General features: G+C 41.5%; 1 protein-coding gene across 1 annotated transcript in view; it reads left to right on the top strand.

Annotated features, from left to right (window-relative positions):
• Positions 1-13,881, top strand: part of GLIPR1 (GLI pathogenesis related 1) — a 69,013-nt gene that overhangs the window by 44,871 nt on the left and 10,261 nt on the right. The window contains 1 exon segment of the mRNA XM_005909640.2: positions 1,494-1,606. Coding sequence (XP_005909702.2) covers positions 1,494-1,606 — 113 coding nt within the window.

Genomic DNA, 13,881 nt, shown 5'->3' with positions numbered 1-13,881 from the left:
CATTAAATTGCTAGCACTAGCAATCTAGTAATCCACTTGCTAGATATTTTAAATACTTCAGATACTTTCTTCTTTAGGTTTCTATTACAGCAAACAGTGTCAGGATAAGCTGTATACTTTTGTGGCTGAATGCAAAATGAAAATGTGGATGCCCTTTCTCAAAAATCAGGAGGAAAGTGCCACTAAAAATGCACTGATGTGTGACAGCACCGAATTAAGCCAAGCACAGGGCCCTTCTGATGATGGGGTCCAGTGGGACAGCACGGTCCTGCTCCCGGCGGCTGGCCCTGTTCTTGGTCTCCCTCCTAGGCCACTGCTTTTCTTTCTTTCTTTCTTTTTTTCTCGCATGCTCTCACTTACATGTATACCCCTGGTCATCTGATGGGCATCTCAGGAGCAACAGGAGCTGAACACAACCCCTTGTCCCTGTTCCTACCTACCTCCTTCTTCACTAATTTTCCTGCTCTTGGTAAATGTTGTTTAGACCCAAACATTAACCTGATTTTTGTCCTCCCCTCTTACCCCACTCTCAACACAAAAGCAAATTCTCCAGCTTTACATAGAAGATGAAGCATGTGTGGTATGTTGTGCTAAGCAAACATCAGTTGTGTCCAACTCTTTGCAGCCCTGTGGACTGCCAGGCTTCTCTGTCTATGGGGATTTTCCAGGCGAGAACACTGGAATGGGTTGCCTGCCCTGCCCTCATCCAGATCTTTCCAACCCAGGGATCTCCTTGCATTGGCAGTAGGTCCTTTACCACTAGCGCCACCTGGCGAACCTGGTTAATTCCAGGAACCCTCACTACCGGCAGCCAAGTGGGAGTCACCATCTGCTCTCTCCAGGGCCAGTGAAGCAGCCTCCCAAACCCCCCTGCTCTTTTCGCCCTTGTTCTTCTCAGTCCCTTTGGTATGTGACAGCCAGCGGGCCTTCCTGAGACTTGGTAAAGGGCTGTCCCTCCCTCCACTGCAAGACTTCCCAGGCGCTGCCCCTGTCTCTGACCTCGCAGCCTGCCGCTCGCCCCAGCCTTAGTCCTGCCGCCCTTGCATGCCAGCAGACTCGGTCCCAGGGCCTCTGCCCCAGGGCTCCCGCTGCACCGTCTGCTCCTCCTCCAGCCTTTAGTTCTCCTGTGCTGCCTCTTCCCCACTCAGGCCTCAGCTCAAAGGCCTCCTCCACACTCCAGAGACAGCGTCCCTGCAGGGGAAGCCCCTTCCTCCGCAGCAGTCACACTCTATCCTGTTATCCTGCTTAATTTCCTCATTGCACTAGCTATCAGAATGCCTTACTGTTTATATGTTTATTTCACACACGCATACATGCACACACACACGCACGATTTGTTTCCAACCAAATTCTGACTGCATAACACTTCCCTGGTAGGAAGTGCTTTATCTCACTAGAGTTACTGTACCTCACCATGTTTAGGAAGGCCTAATCATACTTCCGTGTCCATTTTATTGTCTCTCTTCTTCATATCAGTCCGTGTTTTCTTTCAGGTTGTCTGGGCAGATAGTTACAAAGTTGGCTGTGCAGTACACTTTTGTCCTCGAGTTTCTGGCTTCGGAGCTCTTCTCAATGGAGCACATTTTATATGCAACTACGGACCACCGTAAGTGCTGAAATTTATTACTTTGTGGAAAAAAGAACTATTTTAGAGGTATTTATCCTCATTAAATAGATGCAGAAGATAGATTTGGGTAATATAATAAAGCAAAAAGAGAAAAGGAATGTTACCCTTAATTCCTCTGTCCAATTTTCTCTGTATGTTTGCTTGTGGTGTGTGTATACACACCTTTATAAACACTACGTCAGTGCACACACACAGAGACACGTATGTATAAGGGTAGCGAGACTAACGTGTTTTCAGGGACATAGATTAATTGGATATGGTAATAATATACAAGAGGGGAAGATATTCTCTAATGTTCTACTATATTAATTTATTATAAATTTCTCAAAACAAAAAAAACAAAAAACCCACTCTGAATGGAACTCCTCAATCTGTATAACTTATTCACTTACTTTTGACAGTTTCATTTTTGAAAGACATAATTTTTCTCCTTTTGAAAAATGGGAAGACATATGACATCTCCCCCAACTTCCTTTAAATGTATATATGCGTTCTTTTGCATCATATACAAACTTAGAAAACAGAGACCATAAAGGAAATACATGCTTTTCTAGTTTTTACTTACAATTATGTATGCACATTTTCCATGGCATTAAAGTTTTTTAATGGATTACAGTAATTAAAAACAATGAGGTAATAATTGTATAAAGCTTACCGTGTGCTAAGCGCTGTTTTAAGCGCTTCACCTATATTAAAGGTATTTAATCTTCGTACAGAGTCTGTGATATAGGTCCTACTCAGCCCTGTTTTGTAGACAAGACAGCTGAGGCCCTGACAGTGACTGGCCTACAGTTAGTGAATGTCAGAGTTGGACTGTGACTGGGGAGCTCTGGCTGCAGAGTCTGTTTTCTTGTTAGGAACAGCTCACCTTATTGAAGAGCTGAGATTGTTCCCTGTGTTTTCTTTTACTTGTTTATTTATTTTTATTGAAGTCTAGTTGATTTACATTATTGTGTTAGTTTTAGGTGTACAGCACATTCAGTTCTATGTCTATGCATATTTTCTTTTTCAAATTCTTTTCTCTTATAGAGAGAGATATATAAATAATATTGAGTATAGTCCATGTGCTGTACAATAGGTCTTAGTTGATTATCTATTTTATATGTATTATTATATGTATTATATCCATGTAATATCTATTTTATATTTTATACGTAGTAGTCTCTATGTGTTAGTCCCAAACTCTTAATTTATCCCTCCTCCATCCCTTTCCCTTTGGTGGCTATAAGTTTATTTTCTATATCTTTGGGTCTATTTCTGTTTTGTGTAAATAAGTACCATTCTTTTTATTCTACATGTAAGTGATATCACATGACATTTGTCTTTGTCTGGCTTACTTTGCTTAGTGTGATAATCTCCAGGTCCATCCCTGTTGCTGCAAATAGCATTATTTCATTCTTTTTTTATGACTGAGTAATAATCTAGAGGTTGTTTCCATGTCTTGGTTATTGTAGATAGTAATGCTATGAACATTAGGGTGCATGCGTCTTTTTGAATTAGAATTTTCTTGGGTAATATGCCCTGGAGTGGGATTGCAGGATCAAATGGCAACTCTACTTCTAGTTTTCCAAACAAATCTCCATACTGTTCTCCATAGTGGCTGTACCAACTCACATTCTCCTCAACAGTGTAAGAGGGTTACTTTTTCCCTACAACCTCTCCAATCCTTATTATTGGTAGACATTTTATGATGGCCATTCTGATTGGTGTGAAGCGACAATTTCTCAGATACAAATGTGTTGAGCATTTGCATGTGATATTGAGTATCTTTTCATGTGCCATTTGGCCATCTGTATGTCTTCTTTGGAGAAATGTTTATTTAGATCTTCTGCCCATTTTTTAATTGGGTTGTTTGTTTTGGTTTGTTTGTTTGTTTTTATACTGAGTTGTATGAACTGTTTCTTTATTTTTGAAATTAATCCCTTGTCAGATCCATCATTTGCAATTATTTTCTCCTATTCCATAGGTTGTATTTCTGTTTATGATTTGCTATGCAGACGTTTTTGGGTGTCTCCTGAGGAGGTACGGGTCAGCAGTGGACTGCTGCAGGGCAGGGGCTCTGGGTGCAGCAGACCTGGGTATGGCATAAGCCCTCTTGGAGGAGGTCACCATTAACCCACCATAGAGCCGCCAGAACTTACACAGGACTGGGAAACAGACTCTGGGAGGGCAGAAGCAGAACCTTGTGCACACCAGGACCCATGAGAAAGGAGCAGTGACCCCACAAGAGACTGACCCAGACTTGCCCGTGAGTGTCCACGAGTCTCTGGCAGAGGAGTGGGTTGGCAGTGGCCTGCTGCAGGGTTGGGGCACTGAGTGTAGCAGTGCCTGCATGGGACCTTCTGAAGGAGGTCACCATTATCTTCATTATCTCCATCATAGTTTGGCCTCAGGTCAAATAACAAGGAGGGAACACAGCCCCACCCTTCAATAGAAAGTTGGATTAAAGATTTACTGAGTGTGCCCTACCCATCAGAACAAGACCCAGTTTCCCCCTCAGTCAGTCTCTCCCATCTGGGAGCTTCCATGAGCCTCTTATCCTCTCCATCAGAGGGCAGATAGACTGAAAACCACAATCACAGAAAACTAACCAATCTGATCACATGGACCACAGCCTTGTCTAACTCAATGAAACTATGAGCCATGCCATGTAAGGCCACCCAAGATGGACAGGTCATGATGGAGAGTTCTGACAAAACATGGTCCAATGGAGAAGGGAATGGCAAACCACTTCAGTATTCTTGCATTGAGAACCCCCTGAACAGTATGAAAAGGCAAAAAGATAGGACACTGAAAGATGAACTCCTGAGGTCAGTAGGTATCCAATATGCAACTGGAGATCTCTGGAGCACTAACTCCAGAAAGAATGAAGAGACAGAGACAAAGCAAAAACACCCAGTTGTGGATGTGATTGGTGATGAAAATAAGTCCAATGCTGTAAAGAGCAATATTAAACACGAACATGGAACATTAGGTCCATGTGTCACGCGAGTATATGTTCCTCGGTTCTTTGTCTCGTCACAACAAAGATTTGGAGCGACGGACATTAAAGCCCTCGGCGTGTCACAGCTCTCAGGTCTTGGACAAACCGTGCTGTAGCTCTTAGGCAAATCAGTGTTACAGCTCCATTTTATTTAGAAGATAGCAGGAGATTCCATCCTCAAAGCATGAGGGCATGCCAACCCAAAGACTCAAAGAGAAGAGAGTGGAGGAGCGCAGGGGGCAGGAGTGGGGAGAGAGAGAGAGGGAGAGAGGGAGAGAGAGAGAAAGAGCACACGCACGCGGGAGAGAAAGAGAGAGAGAGAGCACTTTGGCTCCTCCTTTTATATGTTTTTTCCTCCACCTGGACCTGCCCTATGCAAATTGGGCTTAGCCAGGAGTGCTGTTTGTTCTGCCTGAAGTCTTCACTCTGGTCCTCTGACCTTCCTTTGACCTTCCTTGTCTTTTAGCCACCGCCATTTTGGACTCCTTTTCCCTATTCTACCTACCTAACACATGAATCATGGCATATTAGAAGTGGTCAAACAAGAGATGGCAGGAGTGAACATCGACATTTTAGGAATCAGAGAAATAAAATGGACTAGAATGGCTGAATTTAACTCAGATGACCATAATATCTACTACTGTGGGACAGAATCCCTTAGAATAAATGGAGTAGCCATCATAGTCAACAAGAGTCCAAAATGCAGTAGTTGGATGCAATCTCAAAAACGACAGAATGATCTCTTTTCATTTCCAAGGCAAATCATTCAACATCATGGTAATCCAAGTCTATGCCCTGACCAATAAAGATGAAGAAGCTGAAGTTGAATGGTTCTATGAAGACCTACAAGATCTTCTAGAGATAACACCCAAATAAGATGTCCTTTTCATTATAGGGGACTAGAATGCAAAAGTAGGAAGTTAAGAAACACCTGGAGCAATGGGAAAGTTTGGCCTTGGAGCACAGAATGAAGCAGGGCAAAGGCTATCAGAGTTTTGCCAAGAGAATACACTGGTCACAGCAAACACCCTCTTCCGACAACATAAGAGAAGACTCTACACATGGACATCACCAGATGGTCAACACCGAAATCAGATTGATTATATTCTTTGCAGCCAAAGATGGAGAAGCTCTATGCAGTCAGCAAAAACAAGACCAGGAGCTGACTGTGGCTCAGATCATGAACTCCTTATTGCAAATTCAGACTTAAATTGAAGACAGTAGAGAAAACCACTAGACCATTCAGGTATGACCTAAATTAAATCCCTTACGACTAAACAGTGGAAGTGACAAATAGATTCAAGGGATTAGATATCTGATAGACAGAGTTCCTGAAGAGCTATGGATGAAGGTTCATAACGTTGTACAGGTGGCAGTGATCAAAACCATCCCCAAGAAAAAGAAATGCAAAAAGGCAAAATGGTTATTATACTGCATTTGCCATTTTGTCTGAGGAAGCCTTATAACCAGCTATGAAAACAAGAAAGCAAAAGGAAAAGGAGAAAAAGAAAGAATGCCCATTTGAATGCAGCATTCCAAAGGATAACAAGGAGAGATAAGAAAGCCTTCCTCAGTAATCAATGCAAAGAAATGGAGGAAAACAATAGAATGGGAAAGACTAGAGATCTCTTCAAGAAAATTAGGGATACCAAGGGAATATTTCATGCAAAGATGGGCACAATAAAGATAGAAATGGCATGGACCTAACAGAAGAAGAAGATATTAAGAAGAGGTGGCAAGAATACACAGAAGAACTATACAAAAAAGATCTTCACGACCCAGATAATCATGATGGTGTGATCACTCACCTAGAGCCAGACATCCTGGAATGCGAGGTCAAGTGGGCCTTAGAAAGCATCACTATGAACAAAGCTAGGGAATTCTAGTTGAGCTATTTCAAATCCCAAAAGATGATGCTGTGAAAGTGCTCCACTCAATATGCTAGCAAATTTGGAAAACTCAGCAGTGGCCACAGGACTAGAAAAGGTCAGTTTTCATTCCTATCCCAAAGAAAGGTAATGCCAAAGAATGCTCAAACTACCACACAATTACACTCCTCTCACACACTAGTAAAGTAATGCTCAAAATTCTCCAAGCTAGGCTTCAACAGTACATGAACCGTGAACTTCCAAATGTTCAAGCTGGTTTTAGAAAAGGCAGAGGAACCAGAGATCAAATTACCAACATCCATTGAATCATCAAAAAAGCAAGAGAGTTCCAGAAAAATATCTACTTCTGCTTATAGACTATGCCAAAGCCTTTGACTGTGTGGATCACTAAAAACTGTGGAAAATTCTTAAAGAGATAGGAATACCAGACCACCTGACCTGCCGCCTGAGAAATCTGTATGCAGGTCAAGAAGCAACAGTTAGAACTGGACATGGAACAACAGACTGGTTCCAAATCAGGAAAGGAGTATGTCAAGGCTGTACATTGTCACCGTGCTTATTTAACTCATATGCAGAGTACATCATGAGAAATGCCAAGGACAATAAAGCACAAGCTGGAATCAAGATTGCCAGGAGAAATGTCAATAACCTCAAATATGCAGATGACACCACCCTTATGGCAGAAAGCAAAGAAGAACTAAAGAGCCTCTTGATGAAAGTGAAAGAGAAATAAAAGCAAAAATAAACAAATGGGACCTAATTAAAATTAAAAGCTTCTGCACAACAAAGGAAACTATAAGCAAGGTGAAAAGGCAGCCTTCAGAATGGGAGAAAATAATAGCAAAGGAAGCAACTGACAAACAACTAATCTCAAAAATATACAAGGAACTCCTGCAGCTCAATTCCAGAAAAATAAATGACCCAATCAAAAAATGGGCCAAAGAACTAAACAGATATTTCTCCAAAGAAGACATACAGATGGCTAACAAACATATGAAAAGATGCTCAACATCACTCATGATCAGAGAAATGCAAATCAAAACCACAATGAGGTACCATTTCACGCCAGTCAGAATGGCTGCTATCCAAAAGTCTACAAGCAATAAATGCTGGAGAGGGTGTGGAGAAAAGGGAACCCTCTTACACTGTTGGTGGGAATGCAAACTAGTACAGCCACTATGGAGAATAGTGTGGAGATTCCTTACAAAACTGGAAATAGAACCGTCATATGACCCAGCAATCCCACTGCTGGGCATACACACCGAAGAAACCAGAATTGAAAGAGACACGTGTACCCCAATGTTCATCACAGCACTGTTTATAATAGCCAGGACATGGAAGCAACCTAGATGTCCATCAGCAGATGAATGGATAAGAAAGCTGTGGTACATATACACAATGGAGTATTACTCAGCCATTAAAAAGAATACATTTGAATCAGTTCTAATGAAGTAGATGAAACTGGAGCCTATTATACAGAGTGAAGTAAGCCAGAAGGAAAAACACCAATACAGTATACTAACACATATATATGGAATTTAGAAAGATAGTAACGATAAGCCTGTATGTGAGACAGCAAAAGAGACACAGATGTGCAGAACAGTCTTTGGACTCTGTGTGAGAGGGCGAGGGTGGGATGATTTGGGAGAATGGCATTGAAACATGTATAATATCATATGTGAAACGAATCACCAGACCAGATTCGATGCATGATACAGGATGCTCGGGGCTGGTGCACTGGAATGACCCAGAGGGATGGTACGGGGAGGGAGGTGGGAGGGGGGTTCAGGATGGGGAACACATGTACACCTGTGGCGGATTCATGTTGATGTATGGCAAAACCAATACAATACTGTAAAGTAATTAGCCTTCAATTTAAATAAATAAGTTTATATTTTAAAAAAAGAAAAAGTGAAAGAGGAGAGTGAAAATGTGGCTTAAAGCTCAACATTCAGAAAACTAAGATCATGGCATCTGGTCCCATCACTTCATGGCACATAGATGGGGAAACAGTTGAAACAGTGTCAGACTTTATTTTGGGGGCTCCAAAATCACTGTAGATGGTGATTGCAGCCATGAAATTAAAAGACGCTTGCTCCTTGGAAGAAAAGGACCAACCTAGATAGCTTATTAAAAAGCAAAGACATTACTTTGCCCACAAAGGTCTGTCTAGTCAAAGCTATGGTTTTTCCAGTAGTCATGTACAGATGTGGGAGTTGGACTACAAAGAAAGCTGAGCGCCGAAGAATTGATGCTATGGTGTTGGAGAAGACTTTTGAGGCAGCAAGGAGATCCAACCAGTCCATCCTAAAGGAAATTAGTCCTGAATATTTATTGGATGGACTGATACTGAAGCTGAAACTTCAATACTTTGGCCACCTGATGCGAAGAACTGACTTTACTGGAAAAGACCCTGATGCTGAGAGAGATCGAAGGACGGAGGAGAAGGGGATGACAGAGGATGAGATGGTTGGATGGCATCACCAACTCAATGGAGATGAGTTTGAGTAAACTCCAGGAGTTGGTGATAGACAGGGAGGCCTGGTGTGCTGTGGTTCTTGGGGTCGCAAAGAGTCAGACACGACTGAGCAACTGAACTGAACTGAACTGATGCAGAAATTTTTAAGTAGTTCCCACTTGTTTATTTCATTTCCTTTACTCTAGGAGACCGATCCAAAAACATCTTGCTGCAATTTATGTCAGATTGTTCTGCTATGTTTTCCTCTAGGAATTTTATAGTATCCCATCCTATATTTAGGGCATCTCTGTATTTTCTTTTCATGGATGATGCACAGTCTTATAAAAATCTTTGGTCATATCTGTTTCCTTCAGTTCCTAGAATGATACTACTAGGTAAAAGTGTGATCACTTTATGTTCTGTAAAATTACATATTGCCAAATATCCTCTACCGTTATTACATCAATTTATACTTCCTCATCAGTACTGGATATAATTTTTCAGGATTTTCTAATTGCTAGAAAATTATATTGCATGTTTTCTTTTGCATTTTTGCTCCTAGTGATTTTCATTTCTCACCTGATTGCCTACTTAGATTTCTTCTTTTGTGAATCATATGCTCTGCCCATATTTCTACTAGAATAATTTTGATTTAAAGTTTTTAACTTTGTCATAATATGACAATTTGTGATTTTTTTGTCCTTGAATTTTGTTTGGATTTTACCAATCTTCAGGCCCCAGAAGACTTGTTATAGAAACCTCTCTCTCTGTCCCTGAAGTCAGAAAATGTATTGACTACTCTGAGCATGAGTGGAAGTGAGGTGACCAAAATGGGTCTTGTTCAGAAAATAACAGATTTCACTTAAAGTCTTAGAGACAGAAAATGAGGGAAACCCAGGAAAAACTAGCCAAGCCATGAGTCAGACAGCAGTAACCTTTCATGACATTTGTATATCTTAGTGTTTAGGATGTAGGCTCCTAAGACCACCCAACTTACTTCATTTACTGTGTGACTTTGAATAAGTCACAGATATCTCTCTGAATCTATTTCCTAAGTAAAAGATCAATATAAGCACCTACTGCTTAAGAGTAGCTCTGAAAATTATACAAGAAAATTATGTAAATGCAATGACAGGCCATGGTGATTGTTTGAGAAGTATTCATAATTATTACCATTATAATTGTTGTTGTTCAGTTGTTCAGTTGTGTCCAACTCTTTGAGTGCCATGGACTGCAGCATGCCAGGCTTCCCTGTCCTTCACTATCTCCCAGAGTTTGCTCATGTCCATTGAGTCAATGACGTCATCCAACCATCTCATCCTCCGTTGTCCGCTTCTCCTCTTGCCTGCAATCTTTCCCAGCATCAGGGTCTTTTCTGATGAGTTGGCTCTTTGCATCAGGTGGCCAAAGTATTGAAGCTTCAGCTTTAGCATTGGTGCTTCTGATGAATAATCAGGGTTGATTTCCTTCAGCATTGACTGGTTTGATCTCCTTGCAGTCCAAGGGACTCTCAAGAGTTCTCCAACACCACAGTTTGAAAACATCAATTCTTCAATGCTCAGTTTTCTTTATGGTCCAACTCGCACATCCATACGTGATAACTGGAAAAACTATAGCTATGACTATATGGACCTTTGTCGGCAATGTGATGTCTCTGCTTTTTAATATAATGTCTAGGTTTGTCATAGCTTTTCTCCAGGGAGCAAGCATCTTTTAATTTTGTGGCTGCGGTTACTGTCTGCAGTGATTTTGAAGCCCAGAAAATAAAGTCTGTCACTGTTTTCATTTTTTCCCAATCCATTTGTCATGAAGTGATGGGATCCGATGCCATGATCTTAGTTTTTTGAATGTTGAGCTTTAAGCCAGCTTTTCACTCTCCTCTTTTACCTTCATCAAGATGCTCTTTAGTTCCTCTTTGCTTTCTGCCATTAGAGTGATGTCATCTGCATATCTGAGTTTATTGATATTTCTCCCAGCAATCTTCATTCCAGCATGAGCTTCATCCAGCCCATGTACAGCATTTCACATGATGTACACAGTCTTTAAGTTAAATAAGCAGGGTGACAATATTCAGCCTTGACATACTCCTTTCCCAATTTTGAACCAGTCCATTGTTCTATGTCCAGTTCTAACTGTTGCTTCTTGACCTGCATATAGGTTTCTCAGGAGGCAGGTAAGGTGGTCTGGTATTACCATCTCTTGAAGAATTTTCCACAGTTTTTAGTGATCCACACAGTCAAAGGCTAATTTAGCATAGTCAATGAAGCATAAGTAGATGTTTTTCTGGGATTGCTTTGTTTTTCTATGATCCAAAAGATGTTGGCAACTTGTTCTCTGATTCCTCTGCCTTTTCTAAATCCAGCTTGAACATCTGGAAGTTCTCAGTTCATGTACTGCTGAAGCCTAGATTGAAGGATTTTGAGCATTACCTTCTAGCATGTGAAAGTGCAATTGTGCTATAGTTTGAGCATTCTTTGGCATTGCCCTTCTTTGGGATTGAAATGAAAACTGACCTTTTCCAGTCCTGTGGCCACTGCGGAGTTTTCCAAATTTGCTGGCAAGTTGAGTGCAGCACTTTCACAGCATCACCTTTTAGGATTTGAAATAACTCAGCTAGAATTCCATCACCTCCACTAGCCTTGTTCATAGTGATGCTTTCTAAGGCCCACTTGACTTCACACTCTTGGATGTCTGGCTCTAGGTGACACCATCATGGTAATTTGATCATTAAGACCATTTTTGCACAGTTCTTCTGTGTATTCTTACCATCACCTCTTCTTAATATCTTCTGCTTCTGGTAGGTTCATACCATTTCTGCCCTTTATTGTGCCCATCCTTGCATGAAATGTTCCCTTGGTATCTCTAATTTTCTTAAAGAGATCTCTAGTCTTTCCCATTCTGTTGTTTTCCTCTATTTCTTTATATTGATCACTTAGAATGGCTTTCTTATCTCTCTCTGTTATTCTTTGCAACTCTGCATTCAGATGGGTATATCTTTCCTTTCCTTAGTTGCCTTTCACTTCTCTTCTTTTTGCAGCTATTTTTAAGGTCTCCTTAGACAACTATTTTGCCTTTTTGCATTTATCCCATGGATGGAGGAACCTAGTAGGCTGCAGTCCTACCAGAGTCGGACATGACTGAGCGACTTCACTTTCACTTTTCACTTTCATGCATTGGAGAAGGAAATGGCAACCCACTCCAGTATTCTTGCCTGGAGAATCCCAGGGATGGCGGAGCCTGGTGGGCTGCCATCTATGCGGTCACACAGAGTCAGACACGACTGAAGCGACTTAGCAGCAGCAGCAGCAGGGATGGTTTTGATCAGTGCCTCCTATACAATGTTATGAACCTCCATCCATAGCTCTTCAGGTGCTCTGTTTATCAGATCAAATCCCTTGAATCTATTTGTCACTTCTACTGTATAATCATAAGGAATTTGACTTAGGTCATACCTGAATGGTCTAGTGGTTTTCCCTACTTTCTTCGAGTCTGAATTTGGCAATAAGAAGTTCATGATCTGAGCCACAGTCAGCTCCCAGTTTTGTTTTTGCTGACTGTATAGAGCTTCTCCATCTTCAGGTACAAAGAATATAATCAATCTGATTTCGGTTTTGACCATCTGGTGATGTCCATGTATACAGTCTTCTCTTGTATTGTTGAAAGAGGGTGTTTGCTATGACCAGTGCATTCTCTTAGCAAAACTCTGTTGGTCTTGTTACTCCAGGTATTTCTTGACTGAGAAGGACATATTTTTTTGATGTTAGTTCTAGAATGTCTTGTAGGTCTTCATAGCATCGTTCAACTTCAGCTTCTTTGACACTAGTGATTGGGGCATAGAGTTGTATTACTGGGATTTTGAATGACTTGTCTAGGAAACAGAGATCATTCTGTCATTTTGAGATTGCACCCAAGTACTGCATTTCAGATTCTTTTGTTGAATATGAGGGCTAATCCATTTCTTCTAAGGAATTCTTGCCCACAATAATAGATATAATGGTCATCTGAATCAAATTCATCCATTTCTGTCCTTTTTAGCTCACTGATTCCTAAAATGTCAATGTTCACTCTTGCCATCTCCTGTTTGACTACTTCCAATTCACCTCGATTCATGGACCTGACATTCCAGGTTCCTATGCAGTATTGCTCTTTACAGCATCAGACTTTACTTCCATCACCAGTCACATCCACAACTGGGCATTGTTTCTGCTTTCGCTCAGCCTTTCATTCCTTCTGGAGCTATTTCTCCCACTCTTCTCCAGTAGCCTATGGGCACACAACCCGGGGAGTTCATTTTTCAGCGTCATATCTCTTTTGCCTTTTCATACTGTTCATGAGGTTCTCAGGGCAAGAATACTGAAGATGTTTGCCATTCCCTTCCCCAGTGAACCACATTTTGTTGGAACTCTCCACTATGACACATCCATCTTGGGTTGCTCTACACAGCATGACTTGCAGTTTCATTAAGTTACACAAAGTTGTGATCCATGTGATCATTTTGGCTAGTTTTCTGTGATTGTGGTTTTCATTCTGTCTGCCCTCTGATGGATGAAGATAAGAGGCTTCTGGAAGCTTCCTGATGGGAGGAACTGGCTGTGGGGAAAACTGGGTCTTGCTCTGGTGAGCAAGGCCAGGCTCAGTAAGTCTTTAACCCAATTTTCATGCTGATAGTTGGGGCGTGTTCCCTCCCTGTATTTGAGCTGAGTCAAAAGTATGGTAGGGGTAAGGGTGACCTCCTCCAAAAGGTCATGCCCTCTTGCTGCGCCTCCCAGAACTGTTGCTGTCAGTGCCCCTGACCCCAAGGCAGGCCACGGTCAACCCATGCCTCCACCGGAGACTCTCAAACACTCACAGGCAAGAATGGCTCAGTCATTTGTGGGGTCCCTCCTCCTTTTTCCTGAGTCCTGGTGTGCACAGGTTTTGGTTT

This window comes from Bos mutus, chromosome 5 (assembly GCF_027580195.1).
Source record: "Bos mutus isolate GX-2022 chromosome 5, NWIPB_WYAK_1.1, whole genome shotgun sequence".
Taxonomy (NCBI): domain Eukaryota; kingdom Metazoa; phylum Chordata; class Mammalia; order Artiodactyla; family Bovidae; genus Bos; species Bos mutus.
The sequence above is the reverse complement of the archived record's forward strand: the minus strand, read 5'-3'. Positions and strand labels throughout refer to the sequence as shown.